Raw genomic sequence first — 21230 nt, 5'->3', positions numbered from 1 at the left:
TATCAGGATGAACACAGTCAAAGGCCTTTGACAGGTCACAAAAGACGCCGACTCCATCATATGATTCTTCCCAGGCGTTAAATATGTCCGAAATCAACTTCACACCGGCATCGATTGTGGAGCGACCCTTAGTGAAACCATACTGTTTATTATGTAAGAGTTTATTTTTATTAAAATGTAAAGAAAGCTGGTCTAGCATTATCTTTTCAAAAACTTTGCTCAACGCAGGGAGCACGGAAACAGGTCTGAAGTTTGACGGATCAGACTCACTACCTGCCTTGAACAACGGTGTAATCTTACTTAATTTCATTTCGTCCGGAAAGACTCCACAATCGATACAGCCGTTAAAAATTATAGACAATTCAGAGCTTATTACATTAATAACGGAATTTAAAATGACTGTTGACATACCCCATATATCTTTACTTTTTTTTAAATTAATAAGCTTAAAAGTTTTAACGATATCATTACAAGTTATATGTTTAAACTGAAATTTAATATTACATTCAGGTACACATTTTTCTAGCAATGAGATCGCAGCAGCAGGTGAAGAATCTAGGGACTTGGTCGTATTTAGTGGTACATTTGTAAAGAACTCTTCAAAAGAAGAAGCTACCTCTGGGTCAGATTTTATTAACTTCCCTTTAACTTTTAACATATAATCAGTTCGTTTGTCAGACGTTTTACCTGATTCTTCATTTATTATTTTCCAGGTAGCTTTTACTTTATCCATGCTATTTTTTATTTTTGAACTTAAATATTGAGACTTTGCAGTTTTGCAATCTTTTTTGAAATTATTTGAATACAACCTAACATATTCCCTAAATTCCACACTAGTGTTATATTGCATTTCGTCATAGATTTCATATAATTTTAACCTTTTCCTGTGTAACTCCTCATTTGCCCAGTCACAGAAACTTGTTTTCTCAGAGACCAATAAAGTCTTTTGAGTAAATACTTTCTTGAATTCATCAATAAATGATCCAAAAAAAGTATTGTATAAATTATTATTGTATAATTATTATTAATTCGTTTAATCTATAGATTTCTAAACGAATTAATAAATTTCGAACACATTGTATAGTCTTTAAGTTTAAAGCCATAGATATTAAATAATTAAGTACAAACCTTTACTAGCACCAGTGATCTTATCCCTCAGCACGTTAATCTGATGCACCCGACCAAACTCCTCAAACATCAGCCGTAAGTCATTTTCGTCCATACTTCGAGGTACTTGCCCAACGAACATCTGAAATATTAAACCGTCTTCTGGTTAACTAAATAATAAACATCTACCACTCCTCTTATATCATCTGGACATATTTGATCATACAATATGATCCACCTACGATACTTAAAACTAACGACCACACGATAAGGTCGACATGTAAAATTGAATAATTGATTTTGTAGACAAGTAATAATATTTATAGACTAATATAATATTATAAGGCTCTAAACGCACCCATGAATATTTATGATTTGAATACAATTCTAGTACTAAATTATAAAAATTGTATGAAAAATGTAACCGTATCGATAATTTTAGCAGCATTATTTCTAGTTATTTAGGGCCCAATTCAAAACGCTTTCACAACACATGTGTATATTGGTGTGTTTGTGTAGGCATATTTGGTTATACCGAGCGATGTGAGAATCGCATTCCCTTGATAAGTTATCGCACAATGTAGGTCACCTGAAGTATCGCATCGCTGATCCCTCGAGTTTCGTGATAACAACCTTTACACAGATTATACGTACAGGTATATTCGCTATCACGAAAATATAACTATTTACAGAGGGTCAAACTTTGTTTATGGGATAAAAGTTCGTTTCTGCCATTTGCAGATTTACGATATACAAAGGCATGTTATTTATTTCTATTACAATTTGTATATAGACTTAAGTATTGGCTATTACGATAAACATCTTCTAACAACTATATAAGAATAATCATTATAATAATCAAAGTTCGCGTTGGTCCCTATTAACGGCTGTATATTAATATTTTTAGGCCGCTATTACCAATTTAAATACTTAAAAAGCTTTCAAAACTTGTAATTCATCTACAAAATTCCACAAGATTAAATGACATTTTCAAGTTTAAAATGAGACAATATCATAACTGTCTGGAGGGATTTAACTTTTCATTTTAGTTTCAGAGAAAGTGAAACGTTTAATTATTAACATCAACTGCTTAACAATTCTTTACTTAAGTAACAATTTCAAACTTCTGTTTCAATGAATTCCACCTTCTTTTCAATTATAAATAAAACTATTCTTAAAGTGAGTAATGTAGTTTTAACATTTTAATTAAGAAATAATTCGTTTTACTAAAGCGTATCTAATCATTCACCATTTAATTTCGACATTACAATTATTGATACACTGTGAAAAATTAAGAAAATATTTGTAACTATCATGCATTATTTCCTATATGGCATTCATTATTGTAAAGTAAAATTACTTCATATACGATTAGAATAAAATAACATATTAATAATAGTAATAAAAATGGAACAATTAAATTTTGCAGTTTTCAAGTCAAATATGTTACGGACACTAAAGTAGATTATAGCACCATTAGCATTTGTATATGCGATACAAACACACGGAGAGTCGGCTAATGCGGCAGGATTTATGAGCGCGGCGTAAGGAACACTCGCCCGGATCAAGGAATCGGGATGTGTTTACACTTGAGGCTTTCCAGAGATTTGTAGTATATAACGAGATTTTCAACCTCTTTAATGCTTAGTCGGTTACCATTTTGATAAAGTACTCATCATTGGTTTGGGCCAAATATTTGACTTGAGTAGAACGCACTTAGAAACACTAATAGCCGTTTTCAGAATTCATCGCCTATACATAAGTAATTTAATGCCCGATTAGTTAAAGACTGAGGAAGTATAAGACGGCGAAATATTTCTTCTGATTGAATTTATCTTTGAATCAATAAAATGTTTACTTAATACAAATAAATTTACTATCTAGTATAAGTAATCCATTTGCTTAATATTTCTAAAAACACCTATATACATAAAATTACCTATCACTTCCTTAATCCCTGTATATAAGATAGTGCAACCTGAATCAAGACACTTAGTGGCAAGATAGTACCGTATATAACCTCTGTGAGGCTGCTAGCCACTAAGTAGACGCTTAGTAAATCACCTTAGTGGCGCCAAGCGGTTTTGAATTTCTAGGGGTATCATCAAAATTGTTTCATAAACAACTAAATTCTAAGTTTAACGTGTACATAATATTAAAAGTTATTTAATTTTTTATTTTAAAAAAGCATGTATTTTATTAGACATTTTTTAATGTACTCGTATTGAAATTAAAATAGATTAAAAATTACCTTAATATAGTCAGGGTCCGGCATCTCCGATGTCTCGTCATTGTTGTTGTTATTGATACTCGTACAGTTGTTGTTATTATTTATATTCATATTATTTATCCCACTGAAACAAACAGAAACAGCCTTTTAGAATTATATTTAATCTACCTGATAGCTTACTACACATATTTTGAAGACACTTCTTGCCGCGCAGCATCGTTTAATGGAACCAACTGCCTTTACATATATTTTCCAATCGTAACGACTTAGTGGCGTTAAAGAGAGCAGCATACCACTAACTCAAACGCCGGCAACGCACTTGCAAGCCTCCTGGTCTTAAAGGTGTATATGGGGGCAGTAAGTACTAAACTCTCAGTGAACCGCCTGCTCGTTTGCCTCCTGTCCCATAAAAAAAATGTGAGGCGTCACAGGACGCCTGGCAGATGTGAAAAATCGACATTATTTTGTAAAAGTAATATGCAGAAAAGAACAGATTGTGATAGGAACTAAATATGTCATAATGATAAAATAAAATATTACGATTTTTTTTCTAGATAACGATGACTATTTATTAAATAAACATTTATTTTCATTAAATACAAAAATTTACCAATTTATTTCAAGTCGTGACTACTTAATTTGTTTACTCAGTGACGAAACACACACGGTACACACTACTGCATATAGACTGTATATATATACCATCATATAGCGTGGCGACGGGTCGCCACGGTATGCGTCGCCACGCCAGAAATCGGTTTTACGTGCGGCTATAGATGTTTCACATCAAAAACAAATATTGAAGAACTTTGGTGCCGTTTACTTCTAAACATGCCCGCTACATGATCGCTACTCAAGCGTTAGATATCGATACAAAAGTTATCAGGTTATTCTGTTACGCTAACTATTTGATTTAACATATTGCGCTATAGATCTTTTGTTTTGATAAACTTATTTTTATGTCTGCTTCTTTATTAGGTTTCAAAGTTTAGGTAGTGGTAGTATCATTACCGTTAAAGAGAGATCAACATTTTGTCTCTTTTCACGATTCATTCATGTAAGACAACAAAAGCTTATAATTCAAAAGAATTCGACTAAATTATGAAAAAACTTATCTTGAAAAATAGATAATTTCTGTAAAATATCATGGGATAGGATGAATATAATATAAGCAAATTGTTAGCAAACCAGGTAGTTCAAACTATTTTGGTTTGTTTTGCTGCAACCATTTTAGCATCACCGTCCTGTCGAATTTTACTAGTACCATATTTTAATATATGTGTAAGGAAAACATAATATATTTTCCTATACAAACTCTTGTCTATATTGTATTTTATATAAACTCTTTTGTAATGTTGTCTTTGCCGTCTGATCGACGATGTTTAATTTATGTCATTTCTTTTGTATTCACAGGTGAGTGAATAATTTGTAAATATATATTTTTTTATTAAATGTAAATTAATAGATATTTCTTTTGTAAATAAATCTTTTGTATTCACAGAGAAACGCAGTTGCGCCTTATTTATTCCCAGTATAAGCGATTGATACTATTATATATGTAATAACAATTTGTATGCATGTAACAAACCAAATAAAAATAATAACAAGTTATAGATGAAATCACGAAAATAAGATATTGAAAAGACAGAAAGTCTTTTAAATTTCTTAACAACGTAAACATTAAACGTAACCTCAAAAATGTATACTCTGTCACATTATTACCTGAAACGTTTAGTATATCTTGCCGAGCCTGGCTTGTACCCATAGTACATATTTGCGTTCACGTTATCACTGATAAGAGGGAATATATCTCCTGATAACATTATCACTTTATAACACGATCAACGCGTCTCGTTCCAAACCGAACACACTTGCCTAACATTATTGCATTTTTACTGTCATTATTACGGTAGAATTAAAAGTGATGCACAACTCAAGCGATTTTGTACTTTAACAGCTTGTTTGAATGTCTACATTTCAATAGTTTATTTTCAGGCGTTGACCAACCTACAACATTTTATAAATATAATTGAGTAAATCAACTTACCAATATTATCAAGCATTATAAATAAAATAAAAATTTTTATTAAATTAATACCAACAATTAATATATTCTTTTATTTTCACAAAAAGTATATAAAATATTTTCAATCGTATCTACTATTAAATATATATTGTAAGAATTTGATGTAGAAATAGGCAAAACATTTTCGTAAATCGATTCCTCAATGTGATGTCATATTTGACACACATTATAAATTGTCTCATAATGTGCACAAAGTTTTCTCTAATGGTGTATGATTGCTTATAACCCTGTAGAAACGTGCAACATTTGCTTTATTTTGCCATTTGTTGTAAGAACAACTACGACCATTTGAAGCTCGATAAAATGTTGTTTTCATATCATGATAACTACCATTATTATTATCTACAATCTGCAATGTATGTTTGAATATTAATCTACGCTAAATAGTTCGCAACAAAATTATCACACCCCAGGGATTTGGGGGTGATGTTTGTGTTTTGATTACCTATTAGTTAATTTAATCATTATTACTGACTAAATTTAAATTATTATTAGATTTTGAAACATCGGAAATTTTTGGTACAATTCATAAATAATTAATGGTACAGCCCAAAATGTTTCGATATCAGAATAAGTCACTTAAAGAAATTATTAATTGGGATGATATCATAGCACTATCCTTAGTACCTATTACCCTAGCACTTAGGACAGGGCCTGATTGAAAATTGAAAGTAACGAAATATATATATAAATACTAGTATATATTTTATGCTATTGGGTATGTCTATTAATACACGTGCAATCCCCGTGAGTTACTTATCTTGCAATCGACGAAAACACTTGTACAGTAGTTCCAAATTATGGAAATTTTAACATTAAATTAGGCCACAATAGTGAATGAGTTAAGTAAAATAGAACGTTTGTTGAGAAAATATCCCTTTGATTCTTGTTCTTTCAGATTGTTTATAATAATAAAGAGTTAAAAAATATGCGATATAACAAGATATATTGTATTGAATAAAAAGCAGCAAGAAATTTGAGACCAAAATAACGGTTTCTGTTAGTGTAACACACTTCTATACAATCAGTAAATTAATAAGGGTAAATTTATCATATTTATATGTATGCTAACATGTTGCAGGACCCTACCGGAGCAGCTGTCTAGGGTTGCGATAAGTCCAGGTGAACCAACTAGATTTCAATTGACTTTACAGTGTTATAAAATTGCTTTACCTTTTTTTAAACTTAATTTTTTTTCCACAGTTTTCATAATTCCTGTTCTTAAAGAGTTTCGGCTCCATGAGGTATCGTGACATCACCTCATTGACTCAACCCGTCACAAGATTATGTTATTTTAACAGCCTATCTTATCGCAGGTTATGAAAGTACTTGTATATACCAGTCATTTCATAGGACTGTATATTAATTTAGAAAAACTATTTTTATTACTACAACTACTTTTAAAGAAGTAATTCTAAAATAAATAAAATGTTTAAGCTTGTAAAAACCAGTACATTGCCTAATATTGTAATATTTACAACCTAAGAACCTAAGAACCTAAACCATTTAGATACTAATCCATTCCCTATTTTAGAGTGCATTACTAGATTCGAGCATATTTTATATATTAATCTGTAGTGAAGTTACACAATATTTGTTCACAGGTGCCTATATTTTTGGCTACGAAAGTATCTAACAAATAAATCTTATCACAAAACATCCACATTTTTTTTCTCATTCTAAAAATGTCGATCATGTTACATTCAATAAAGTTTTTTTTCTACAATACATATTATCAAGCATTTAAAATAGTAACTAAATTATATATACGGTAAAAGATGATATAGTTGATATCATCAGATTAGTGCTTAAGTTATCTTATAATATATATGTTAAGTTATATAAGATATTGGATGTAGTTTTTTATTGAACTTTATATTCAGTATCTTGCTCTTATCGATCGATTGAGGTGACGCAGTCGCTTTGCTTCATAGTCTAATTAATATGTGAGATCTAAGACTTACTTAGTTTTGGAGTAGGGTGATGACGGCGCATACGCCTTGTGGTTCCTGTTCGGATGCGTGTGTTTGTTTGCGTTGTTGTCGAGGCCGCCGCCCGGCGATATCTTGCCGGCGAGTGCGTTGAGCGAATGAAGCATGACGGGCGGCGGCCGCTGTCTAGCAAGCAGCCTGGTCACGGTGAAGACTTGCCTACGTTTGCCACTAGGCCGATCTTATCAGCCACCGCCTTATCTCCTGATAAGCGCGGGGGCACACCCGCTACCCGCGTCATTGCCACCTGACAGACGCGTCCCCGGTAACCAAACTTCGCACGGGTCAGTGTCCTGTCCGATCACACGGACACATTTTTTTTCACACACTATCACTTATGGACTCTTGCTTAACAAACACTTTATACGCACATTGTCTATCTGTAAACGAATTATTTCAAAATGGCTGTTGCGATATTGCCGTATAACGCCTGACAAAAAATCATAGCAATACTTAAATTAAATGTAGATGTAAGTTTACTTAGTATTAAAGATATGTGCAGTGTGCACCTATTTCATAAGGCATATTCACGAGGGCCTGAGACGTAATTATAATTTGGCATCAGGCCTTTTAATTTGGCGCATCAAGATGTTGTTTATCAGAAAAACGTCCGAGTTTCGTGCTTTAATTCCATTAAACAGAAATTCAACAGATAATGGGCAAGCAGCGGTGCCAACAGCTGAGTGGTGTTGCGTGGTTGCCAACGGCACCAGTTTCTGTGTCACATTCATTGCGTAGATGTTACGAGTTTTTATAAAACTGCATTACATTATTACATTACACGTTAATGCACTTGAGTGTTGATCGTTATTAATTAATATTTTTATATAATTGCTTTAGATTTCGAACAATGTTTTCTGGGCGAAACTCAGCGCACTGTTCTGTGAAATACTTTTACCTTATTGAAGAAATATATAAGTTACAGTCTTTATAAAAAACGGATAAAATTTGAATAAATATTATCCAAATTAGATTCAACTGTATCAAATGGTATTTTCCAAAAGCCACGCAATCAAAATCACATTAGCAAATGAAAAAGAACGTCAAAAATCCGACCCTACGTTCGTTTCTAATTTAAATTGAACATTCAAACGAAATACCGAAGGGGTCACAGTGCCTCGCTTCGCGAATTATCCGCACCGCCTTTTTCATGAACATAAATTGACAATTTTTTTATTGAACACGCGAATTCTACACTCCAATGTCACGGAACAAGGGGCGTTGACCTCGCTTTGACTCTGTATAAAACTATGTATTATTTTTAGAAATAACCGTTTCACTGCAACTTTGTCTATCTATATTAAAAATCTATTCCTAGAATAATTCCCCACTCAGCAAACCGGACCGAGTAAGAGGTTATAAAAAAAAGGAGTGGAACACCGGATTGGGGGATTTCCGATTTGGGGGATTCTGCGATTGGCTCTAGGACAGACGTTTCAGTTGTGTTTAGTTGTTGTTCTATTTAGTTGTGTTAATTATTATTTTTGGTCGATTATAATCTTGTTGTAATTAGTTAAATAAAATCATTTTGTAAGGAATAAAACTTCCTAGGTTGACTAAGTGCTTTGTTTTTTTTAAATATTTACCGCTTCCGCTTCCGATCCCTAAGACTATAATATCTTCTATTACAATTAATCCATTATTATGTCACTATCTTTATTATTAGAGTTTTTTATTGTCAGTTAAATGAAAGAGGAATTGAATCGAATCTTAAACATTGTTACATGTTTATCATATTAATACGACGGTTAGTCATGTTGTGAATCAAGTGGGCCGTGGGCCGTGGGGCAGAACAAGAAATAGTCAGCCCTTTCTTAGTGTTCAATCTAAGTTCTTAGCAAGTTTAATTAAAATGTTTAGAAGGATTAAGCTGTGTGTCTGTTCTGTAATACAAATACTGGTGTATTTGTTTTCTATCTATGGCTTCAGTTTAATGCCTTTTTATGATAAAATGATTTGTGGTAAAACATAGTCATACCAATAAGTGATTTGTTTAGTTTTTCTGTTAAAAACCCTATGCACTGCGTATAGTAGGATAGGTTTACAATACGGCGAGCCCTTGCGAGTAGGGTCGACTGAAAAATCTTAACAAAGTAAAGTGGTTGCACTATGCTTAGTTCAAAGGGCGCTTTAGTTTGTGTAATTACTGGCCAATTGAGACATCAAGCAACGTGTAGGGTTGAAGAGCATTCAGGGTATTTCCGTTAAGGTGGGAACTGACCAATGTTACGAGGTGTAATGTAACATGTAATGTAATGTTACTCAGCGAGCATTCGTGCAGTCAGTACGTCGTGTTACGGGGAAACCAGCGAGCAACGAGCCGCTCGTTGCTCGCTTTGAGTGCTCCACCCGGCAGTCGGTTTTTTGGCGAATCCTTTGAGTGTTACGCGGTTCGGTCAGTACGCTCTTTGTCAAAAGTCGTCCCGAGCGCACGCGCGTCGCGAGTAATCACACGTCAATCAATCAATCAATCAAACATGGAGTGGAACAAAGAAAAATCTCTGTATTTTTCTATAAAATGGAAGAAAAGAGGAAGTGTTGTGGAACCCAGCTCATCCAGAGCATATAAATTCAACAGTTCTTCAAAATCGATCAGAGACATGCGTACAAAGTTTTTATACTGTCCAGTAATCATTTGGTTTTTCAAAGTTGCTATCAATGACAAACCACCACATACGCCTCTGTTTTTAAATAAGTTTGATCTCCAGTAACGTTTTTTCTTCTTCTTAATTTGGAAGAAACAATAATTAACTAGAATCAAAGATACCAACGCGTCCTCGCTGTCGGCCATCTCGTGAACACTGGCGGCGAAAGCGGAGCACAGACGTTTGACGAGCATGTTACGCCGATTTTAATACACAGCGTAACATGCTCGATGCGTTACACGCTCGATGCGAATGCTACATTACACATCGTAACTTTGGTCAGTTCCCACCTTTACGAGAACGTTATCAACAAAAAAAATATGCGAATTAAAACTCAGGTAATAACTAATGAATAATAATTTATTTAAAACGTATAATAAATACGGTAATCACAGATATTTACACTCTTGCATCATATATTTATTATGACAATAATTTTCTTTTAAGTATTAATTGTATACGTATAAAATCGGCCGAAATTTAGGGGTGTAGTATATGTAACATGGCATGTTTTTATTGACCAATTTTCGACCTAAAAATGCTACATGCTTAAAAATCGTTGTAGTTTAATGTCGTTAAATAGGTCAAGGCATAGTGTTTCACACAGCGAGTGCGATTCATTAGTGTTGCACTAATTATGAGCCGGCATTTACGAGAGCTTTTAAGGTGAATTTCAAAAACGATTTCCTCTATCGAGAGTGAAAGAAGCCGGCTTAATGAGTGCAGCACGCCTCTGTATTGAAATATGGATCAAATTGACGGTATTTACTACTTTACTAATTGATTACAGACACACACAATCAAAACGTTCCATAATTATTCACCTTCGTATTGCTAATTGTAATCCAGGATTAACAAGCTTGTAATTTCTGAATAAATTGATAATGTGGCAAATTAAACCATTGTGTTTAATCTTAAGTAAAACTACGACATCACTTAGGGTATCAAAGTTAGCCGCTTGAAAAACTTTAAAACAAGTTAATTGCAGCTGCGGACCTGACTTGTGGTATCGAATTACGACACCGGTGTCCGGATCACAATAATTCAATTAGTATTTTCAAGAGCACACTAATTTCGTTAAATAACTTTGTCTTCACAATTCCGAACTAAAGTTTCTTACTTTTTGAAATCGTTTCAAGTTTATAGAGTGAGTTTTATGCCATTAATTATGGTTATTGCAATCAATGTATGAATCAGTAAAATATTAAGACTTCAATTTAAAATAAAATATTTTTCTAGTTAACGATTGTCAAATTCCTTGGTGTTATTTAGTTATTTGAGATAAATTTGAGACTAGACCATCATATAAAATGTCGAGTCGATAATTACTTACAGCTTTAGTAGGACTAGCAAATAAGTATTAAGTATTAGTGAATTTAACAAAAACCATCATAATATTATTTTGTATATATTCTATCTAACAAATAAATCTACGAATTAACCATCGCCGTGTAATGACAATCACAAATCGTATAAATCCCAATTACAATACTAATTAAAACCGTCTCTTTAAATATGGAACAAAGTCCTTTTTCTTCCGACAAAGTATTTAAAATTTAGCAAAGTTCCCAAGACGGTTTGGGAGCAAGTTTTAAAATTAAAATAGCACTGCAATGTCGGACTCCCGAGGCAGTCAACTGTAATTATTTGTTTAAGCTTCAACAGTAGGTCAGTTGGGTGAGAAGTTTAAAGGATTCATTTAGGCCTTGAGTATATTATGGTGAAGAGGTAAAGATTAAATATACCTTTCAAAAATTACTTTTTCTCCTTGATATGGATGTATGGGGTACATTTAGGTTATAAGAGAATTTCAAAACTTTCAATAATATATATTATCTTAAATACAAGTCATTTAACTTATCAAATAAGTATATTCTTCATTTCTATGTTAATGGGTACCGATTGTTTGAAAAAAATTGGAGTAAATTAACACTTTTAATGGCAATTCTAGCAAGCAATAAAAATAGCCGAATAGCGAATAATTTATAGAAATATTAGCGCAAGAAGTGAACACTGTTACAACTCGAATAGACTCAAATTGTAGTGAGTATTCAAAAATCAAAAAGCACCCATTCCGACATCCAAGTGTTAGAAGCAATTTGGCGGATTCGCTCCCTATTGCCTTTTCGTATTAATTTGCACTGTTTTCCTTCACAACAGAAAACCAGCCGCTCGTTCGTTCGCTGAGCTCTTTGTGAAAACGCCGCAAATGCTGAACGATGCGGAATTTCATTAATTTTCATTCGACCAACTTTCTGCTGCGGTCCAATGAGATACGTTGTGAAATTCACATCTAAGGTCTCTTGTACGGTTAGTCTAATTCACTTTTCCTTTTCTTTTTCTCATCACGAAAATGGATTGCAATAAATATCTATGCCGATAAGCCAATCTGCAACCTTTTTTATATTTACTTATTTTAAAGAATAGTACAATAATTATAAAATATTACATCAGGAATGTGGTTTGCAGTAACGTAACGGTAGTAGCAGTCTTGCCTGGAGCGCAACAAATTAATATGAAAATATTTTTTTCTAATTTATTTTTTATGTTGCATAACGTTAAACTGTTTAATAACTGACCTTTGTGTATAGTGGTAGTTCAGTTATTAGTCGCGGTATTAAAATATACTTCTACGTTCTCTCACTATAGACGTTGTTTGCTCGCGATGTACGGAGCTGTGAGAGCGCTAGCGTCACAGCTCGGGTCTGTACGTCATGCTTTAGTTTTTTTATTATCAACTCGAAAAAGTGTTCAAATAAAAGATTATTTTTTTCTGATATGGGCAGGATTTCTCAATGTTTAATAATTTCCCTTCCTTCATTTTCATATCATAGTGAATTTTTCGAGAGGATGACTCGTTTTAGTTTGAGATTTACACAGTTTAGAGGTTATATATTTTATTGAGATGTGTTAGGTTACTCAAAATTGTTTATCTGAAGCACAGAAAAAGAAGTATTTGGAAGAAAGAAGAAAGACTTCAAAAGTTCACAAATTAAAATAAAAACGAATGTCATGGAGTACAGTTTATTTCCATCAACTTCATATGCGTGCCAGACCAGGACGTTTACAAATCAAGTGAGAAGCACAATTAGAACTTGTCAACGAAGTATGGAGATAGAATGCGGAAGGTTCGTCGCACCAGGATAAGAGAAAAGATGAATATAGACGCCCTCGCTCATGCTGTCAAGCTAAAATTGCAAAACCTTTCATGATATTCATCAAAGACAACGTCTTTCATCCTAGAATTTAATTGATTTGTATTTTTGAAGCTATCCGATACCCGATTGTTGTGGTAATTGTCTCGTTTTACTTCAATTTTTTTGAGTAATTTATCTCTAATGCAGTACTGAAGCCTTATTTGGGGTTCACGCGCCTTCCACTGTTGTTATAGTTTTTACGTTTATTTCAGAAGCCATTAAGGCTCATCATAATTAACGTTCATCAACGTTTATCGTCATAGATCCAGCATGTTAAGCTTTTCAGTATATTTATAAAGATATATTGATAACGTCTTTGTTGGTGTGCCATCACATTTGTATTTTACTAATTATTTAAATACAGAAACCACAAGTCTCAATATTGAAATATGCGAGGAATATATATGCTCTGTAATCAACCAATTAGCATTGATATTCAATACATCAACCACTAAATAGAATAGAAGATAGGTCGCGAATCCTTGTATAAGACTTTGAGAAATTAATTGGTAAGCGAATGATGGCGCCTTTCCATGATTCGGATCGTCGTCGAACGTCAAACGTTACGTCCTATGATCAGGAGCTCTCGTATTAATTTGTGACTGCCAATGCTTTCGTTGTTTGAATTTTACACAGAATGATGACCTGTTATTACTAAAAAGAAATAAATTTAAATATGAAACGATATTGATATTGATTCAAGACCAACATTTTTTAATTTTGTAAAATATAAACTCTGTATAACTGAGTTTCTCAATGTTAGATTCAAAGCGAATGATTGTATGTTTAAGGATTATCCACAACATTCTGAATTTATGATATTAGAATCATTAATGTTTAAAGAACTTTATTTCTCATTACAAAAATTATTTTTTACATGAGAAATTTAATATTAAGTATATACGATCGAGATACACGTCGCCATCAGCTAGCCCAATTTTAGTCTAATGGGCCCATTCTGATGTGTATCTTTAATGCCCTTTTGAACTGATCAATCACGCTAATGTTACGAACCTTAGACGGCAACCGATTAAACAATTGCACACCCTCATACCTAATAGATCTCTTTAAATAATTTGTGCGCGGCATTAAAACAACATCAGCTTAATTATTTTCCCTCATAAGAAATATTTGTAGTTTATAGAGTACGCCACGCTTATTACACCACGTGTGAATTATAGTCAAAACCAAAGGCTCGATAGGGCGTTGCCAACCGTTTGATTGCCAATACGCTGCGGGCGAGTTGGGGTGAACTAATATAAACTTTGTATATATGAACCTATTCTTATATTTGTTAGAAAGTTAATTAAAACCCTTTTATTGGTACATAACATCGTTAGTCACTTATTGGTTATAAAATTTAATGTCAGAAGCGCACCTCCTACGGAGCTACGATTGGCGTAGCATACTATATGCTTCTCCGATACAGTTTATTTTTAAAGTATCTTTATTAAAAATCATTCATAATAATTCATAATCTAACTTATCTTGCACGTATACACACGTATTACACAAATTACAGATGAATTAAGTTTGAAACGACGAAATATTCAATTTTCATTATATAATATTTCGTCGTATTGGCGTACTACCGAAAAAAAATCCTAACTACCTAATATATAAATAGCTATCTGTGTAGTTAAAAATAAATCAGTGGCGCCCACAACCTCTTTAGGTCTGGGCCTCAGATTTCCGAATCTGTTTTATGATCATTTCACAATCTAATAGGCAAGTAGGTGATCAGCCTCCAGTGCCTGCCTGACACACGCCGTCGACTTTTTGGGTCTAAGACATGTCGGTTTCCTCACGATGTTTTCCTTCACCGTTCGAGCGAATGTTAAATGCGCACATATAAAGAAAGTCCATTGGTGCACAGCCGGGGATCGAACCAACACTGCTCTTCTGTGTAGTTAAATTATTATATTTTGATACGCCTCCCAAATAACGACTTTAAATGTTCCTCTGTAAAATTAGGTTACAATATTATTCAAGAAAGTTATACTTGAAGCAAAACGTCGGCAGTGGTTTTTAAACTCCATCCCAAGTCAAACACACCTCGGGGTGGGTTCAGAGCTTTCGCCGGTTTACACTTAATTAACTAATATTTACATTGGACGTAACGATTCCAACTCTGAAGTACATCCACACCTGCCATCGAGCAGTATCGTTGATAATGTCGCCGCGAATCCAATTTGGACGAGAACAATATTTCAAGTTGACTTTACCGTTTGTTATTCCCATTTTGTTTTAGATTGTTTAATGAGCTCGAAACCTTTCAAAAAGTACAAAGTAACACCTTCACACATGAATTTATTATACTACATCACCAATAAAAAACATTCATATGCGATGCATAATAAGAGTACGATAAAATTACAATAAAAATACAATTACAACATTGAAGTTGTAAATTAAATTCAAATTCGCTTCAAAAATATTTGCAATGCCCGATGCATAGTAGTCATAACACGATATATGATAAAAACTCATGTCTTACTTGAGATCCAGAAATTTAAAAAGTCAATTTAAAATTAAAATTTGAATTATGTAATTACACCGCCAGTTTTTTCCTAAAACAGTGCAGTTTAACCTAAAGTTTAGCAGCGAGATTTAGAAAAGCAATACTTGGCAATACAGTGTCTTAAATTGTCGTTTAGCTTGTGTCTATTGTTCGTTTCGAATGCTTTTCGGGTCGTTCTTTTGCAATTTAAAAAACGTGCTGCAATCTAAGAGTGCATTTTCTGCATGAAGCAGGTAATCTGTAAGTTTTTTAATATCGTGGGTTAGCACAACAGATGTCTTATTTATTATACGACCTTATTAAAAAGATTATTAAATTTTAAACTTAACGTAAGAAGTTTCCTCTTATTAAGTAACAGACTGTGAAGTTTTTAATAATTAAAACCGAGTCATTTCTAGTGAAAAATTGCAAAAGATTGTTTTGGTATACACGAATTTATAAAATTTAGCTTAGACAAACTATTTCGTATACTTTCTCATATGGTGAAAGAATACACCATGACAAGACATGTGTCCACCCAAGCCCCATGAACGGGTTACGGGAGTTTGCTCATTTATTAGATTAGAATTATTTTTTAGATTTTATAAAAAGTGCAATTGCACGATGTAATATTGTTATTAGCATTATTATTTGATATTCATTTTAAACTGTCCACGTTAATAAAATGTGGTTAACCATCTATAATATATTATAAACAAACCTTTTAACGAAAAGACCACAAACTCTATTAAGTATTTTTATTTTCTGTTATTTGGTAAAACTAGAAAATTTATGTATGTCTTAATGTTGACAACTTTGTTATAATTTACTGTCCTAAAAAAAAATATTTTTATTTTTAATTGTAATGCTTCATGTTGAAACCATCATACACATTGTATAATAACACGTTCTCTCATTTTTCTTTTGTTAGTCTCGTTTGAGCGTAAAGTGTACCGTCGGTGTTTACGTGACACATTTCCATGCTTTAATTCAAGCGCTCTCCACTTTCCACCGCACACTTCTCATGTTGGAAAGCAAATCATTATTTTCCTACATCAATTTATCGATTTTTGGTAACGTAACGAGGATGTAAGCGTGAAGAATTGACAAGAATTTATTATGCAATACGTAATATAGAACAACTGAGGATAATATTTGCGCATTGTTAAATAAAGAAGTTCAAACAAAAATATCGATTAATGTCATATATTATTTAGAACTATCACGCAATTACTATTATTAATTTCATAGATATAAAAAAATAAATATAGAGTCAAACGTTAACAAGGGGAAGGTCTGAGAGTACAAGTAAGTCCGTAACTCGGTTGCTTGACACTTGAACTCAATCAAACGACGCAAAAACCGAGTTCAGAGAATCGGCCCCCTTGAAATCATCTCTTCCATGGACATTGTTCGCAGGTTGTCGAGTAGGTTAGTAGGGCTGCCTTTGGGCTATCATAATAACTTTAAATATTAAATATTATTCATGAATAATTGTATTTGATGCACCAAAAGTTTACACCACACATTCTGACTTGGGTCACAGGAGCATTTTCCGGGAAATGAGGCAAAGTTGACATGCATCTTTAATTACTTAAAAACTATCGAACATGTTATTTCTCTATTCAGTAAAGCTATTCGTTACTATTAGGTAATAAAACCTAGCAAATAATATATTATAAGCGTGGGTGCTAGCCCTATGACGCGATCTATTTTTTCTGCAAACTCTCAGGATTAAGTATCTCCACTATTCGCTGACGCAGGCTGTGTCACAAAAACTACAATACTCGTCTGATGATCTCCTCCAACATAATAGTTTAATCCTTTGTGGGTTTTGCAGAGAATTCGCGGAACATATTTCATTTTATAACAAGTTGAAAGTAGTTACGCATGACTGGCAAAACTTGCCAAAGTACTTTAAATTAGTGCCCGTTTTACTCATTAGAGATGTAATATGGCAAATGTTGAATGATTTGTATTATAAAATATATATTTTTTATTAATATAGCTTATATTTTTTTTCAATATTTAAGTACGTTAATATGTATGAATAAAGCAATCGTACATGCTCTGTGTAGTAAATAGTTAGGATTGACATTTTATTTTAATAAACAATTTAGTTTTACATAAGGAAGATAGGAACTAAGGTTCAAGCGTATGTGAGTGCATATTTAGAGATTCAACTACTGTCACTGTGGCACATGACTTTAATTGTACTAAGACTGTAAATTAACATAGATTTGAAAGTATTATAACTTTCAAAAATCTGAATTATGTTTTCTCTATTTACTTAATTAAAAGAAGTTCAACTTCAACTAAGCGCGGCGTAAATAATCTCTCAGATAAATTATCAACCACGAATTTCGCTCCAGGCTCGTTGGTTCTATAAAAATTTAATCCAAATGCAGAGTCAAATAGCTGTTACCGAAAGCAATTACCTGGCGGAAGCCAATTGTAAACTTATTACGAACTTTCGCAATCTCAATTTTCCATACAACAAAAGAGCTTTTATTTCATTAAACAAAACAGACTCTACAACGGTCAACGGAGGCCGCAAAAGTGGGCAGCGGAATTCGCCAGCGCCAGCAATCTTATTAAAAGTTATCCCACGAGGCATGTTTGTTTAACTTTATCCCTTGACCAGTACACACTCGTACCTCGGGATCGTGCCGGGAAAACTGTCCAAATCTCGGAAAAGATTTGAAAACGTGGCACTACTGGCCTCGGTCCGAATTAACTTGTATGGTACAGCTACAAAATTGCTGGTTGTTTTGATTTTGTTGTTATAAATAGGATTCCTTTTGAGGTAAAATATCGTTTATGCGCTTGCTATAGCAAACGTCAACACTGATTTAGTGTCCGTTATTAATAATAGTTATATTTTAAACTTAATAGAGATAAATCCATTATGTTTCAATTTAAATGAATAATTTGACTGGTCCTTCAAAACTCAGATAATCGACGTCTAAGGAAATCGCCGGAGGTCACGAATACTGTAAATTGATAGAGTTTCGATTCTATTCGCAAACTTCTCCTTCCAAACTGCGAAATCAATTTCAAGTTTATTTACAAAGTATTCAAAAGTTCGGAAAGTCAAATTTTCATTTGAAATTCGTATTAGTGGAATTTAAGGTTAACTTTGGCGTACATATAATTAAGTATAAAATCCATACTTATGGACTGTATGTAAAAACAAAACAGTCAATCTTTTAATTAATTAGAATTATATAGTGTTAGCGGACTAACGCTATTTTGTTGCAGAACCCTATATAAAGCGTGGCAACACCGGCGTTGACTCACTTTTATTTCGAGACTTCGTGCGGAACGGACTGGTTACTAACCTAACCTCAGTAGATTTTAAAAGTCTAAAGTACCTACACGTTCTAATCTTTTGTGTTTACTAATAATAGGAAATTTTATGTTTTATTCTACTAAATTGGATAATCAATTCAGATGAAACATTTCGTTAGCGACTCACTGCCACGGGTTTTATAAACGACGCGTTGCACTTGGGGAATGCCTCCGTATGTACAATTTCACAACTAGAAACAAGTATGGCAATTCTCTGGTAAAAATGATCTAAGCAGATTTAATTATTTTCTTCAGTTAAATAGTCATTTAAAATCAGATTTAAAAAAAAAGTGAAAAGTCTAGTTAACATAGAATTATTTTCTATTTTCGCTAACTCTTCAGTGTCCCCAATATTCTAAGGATTTAAATGTAAATTTTTAGATGTAGCGGAAAACGGTTCACTCGTCGAGTTTTTTCCAGTCAAATAAATGGAATTTTAATTAGAGAGTTGTTAATTAAGGTAGCTAAAGGATGCGCAGCTCAAGCCGTATTCAATGGTCATTTTTTTATCCGCTGTTTAATTTGAATACGGGGTCGGAAGTAAATTTTGTAATTAAAATCGCCGCCTTTTTAAACATTTAATAAACGTTATTTTATTTATTACAGCTAAACTAAGATGCCCTAAATTGTTATAAATTAAGAAACTTAATAGGTGAAAAAATTCATATTTAAAATACTCAATAGTACTGTAACCTATCTTAATTATTTTAAGAGAAAACCACTCAAGGTATTGATTGTAATAACTAGTAAAAGATAATTAAAGATAAAGTTATAATCAGCATTTCTTGATGGTGATACGAACGATAAAAATATAAAAAAAAAAGTGTATTTTTCCTTGAAAACAAAAATGTAGATGCACTTGCATTTTCTCGGCGCAATTAAAACCAAGAGCTCGGAGCGTTTATTTAAAACGTTGGTCATCTATTCCGCCGTTTCATAATCCTTAACTAAGAGCAGTCATTAGAATAATGCTGGCATTAATTGCAACTTCGCTGTTTGCTATCTTCAGACGTAATGATAGGTATCTGGCGATTTTTAGTACAGTGAGGTGAAAAACAGTTTAATTTCAAACCGTAGCTGGGAATGGGGCGATATTTCTGTTTTTGCAACACTAAAACTTGTTTAACGTCAAAAGCAAATTAAAATTACCATTGTAGCATAGTTTCCAAGTTTAGTAGCACTAGAAAATCCAGCGTAAATCTTAGTCTTAGCTAAAAATACTACAAGTTAAAACGCCAAAGTTTGTGAAAAATACTTAACAAAAACCGAACACTCAACGCCTTTTCCCGAACTCTTGTTTACACAATAAACACGATTCGGCCCGAACTGGCGAAAGGACAACTTGTTTTTTCTGTCCGTTCACATTATGTAGATGCGTTCTGTCGAATTACTTTTTTTGGCAATAAATGGACCCGAAAGTCGCATAAAAAGCTTCATAGAAAATGTTTAGCGTTACTTTGCAAATACTGCTTTATACAGTCGTGGTTCATACAATGAAAAGACAAAGAAAAATACTATGTTTTTTACATAATCAATAATTCAGGGTTTATTTTACATTTAAATTGATTTCATTTTTCGAATCATTGCATTTGACAGACCTGAATCTCATCAATCAGAGAAAGAGATACAATTTTCATCCAAATAATCTTCTTTCCTGCACATCAGCTATTTCTAGTATGGTTTGAAAAAATAAAAAAATTCTATTAGACAAAATTCACCTAATTTATATTTATTCTACGTTTAATCTCTTGAAAAACAGTTCTTTTCAAAGTTAATAATACAGCATTGCGTCGCCGTCAAACAGTCGTTGTAAACAAATTGTCGTCTCTCCGGCGAGCCCGCGTTGGAATGGGGCAGTTAAAAAGAAAACTTTCGTCATAACCATTATCGCCGTTACCATTCGGCCGCAGCTGGTGCGAATCAACTGTTTTAAAGATATACGGGAAAATTACATTGATATTTCAATATTTCTGAAAATGAATATTTTGTCATACTCCCATTTACAAACTTTTATAGGTGACATTTATCATAATTTGGTGATGATTTATAGTCAAAAATATAGCTGTGCTTTTGCAGCTTGTCCACTATGCTCTCATTCCAGACGATGTAAATGTGTACTCGAC

At 33.0% G+C, this 21230-nt stretch overlaps 1 protein-coding gene across 6 annotated transcripts in view; it reads right to left on the bottom strand.

The window, feature by feature from the left end:
• The window catches only part of LOC125051432 (CUGBP Elav-like family member 2), a 222034-nt gene that overhangs the window by 79442 nt on the left and 121362 nt on the right, over positions 1-21230 (bottom strand). For 3 of the 6 annotated variants that reach the window (XM_047651730.1, XM_047651731.1, XM_047651733.1), the window contains exons 3-5: positions 7388-7794; positions 3359-3461; positions 1129-1249 (exon numbers count right to left, since the gene is read on the bottom strand). In XM_047651730.1, coding sequence (XP_047507686.1) covers positions 1129-1249; positions 3359-3461; positions 7388-7521 — 358 coding nt within the window. In that variant the 5' untranslated portion in view covers positions 7522-7794. Of the gene's footprint in view, positions 1-1128; positions 1250-3358; positions 3462-5059; positions 5213-7387; positions 7795-21230 lie in introns of those variants that run through there. The other 3 variants (XM_047651734.1, XM_047651736.1, XM_047651732.1) reach the window with 2 other exon arrangements.

This window comes from Pieris napi, chromosome 7 (genome assembly GCF_905475465.1).
Source record: "Pieris napi chromosome 7, ilPieNapi1.2, whole genome shotgun sequence".
Taxonomy (NCBI): Eukaryota; Metazoa; Arthropoda; class Insecta; order Lepidoptera; family Pieridae; genus Pieris; species Pieris napi.
Note: the sequence above shows the minus strand (reverse complement) of the source record. Positions and strands in the feature narration are given on the sequence as shown.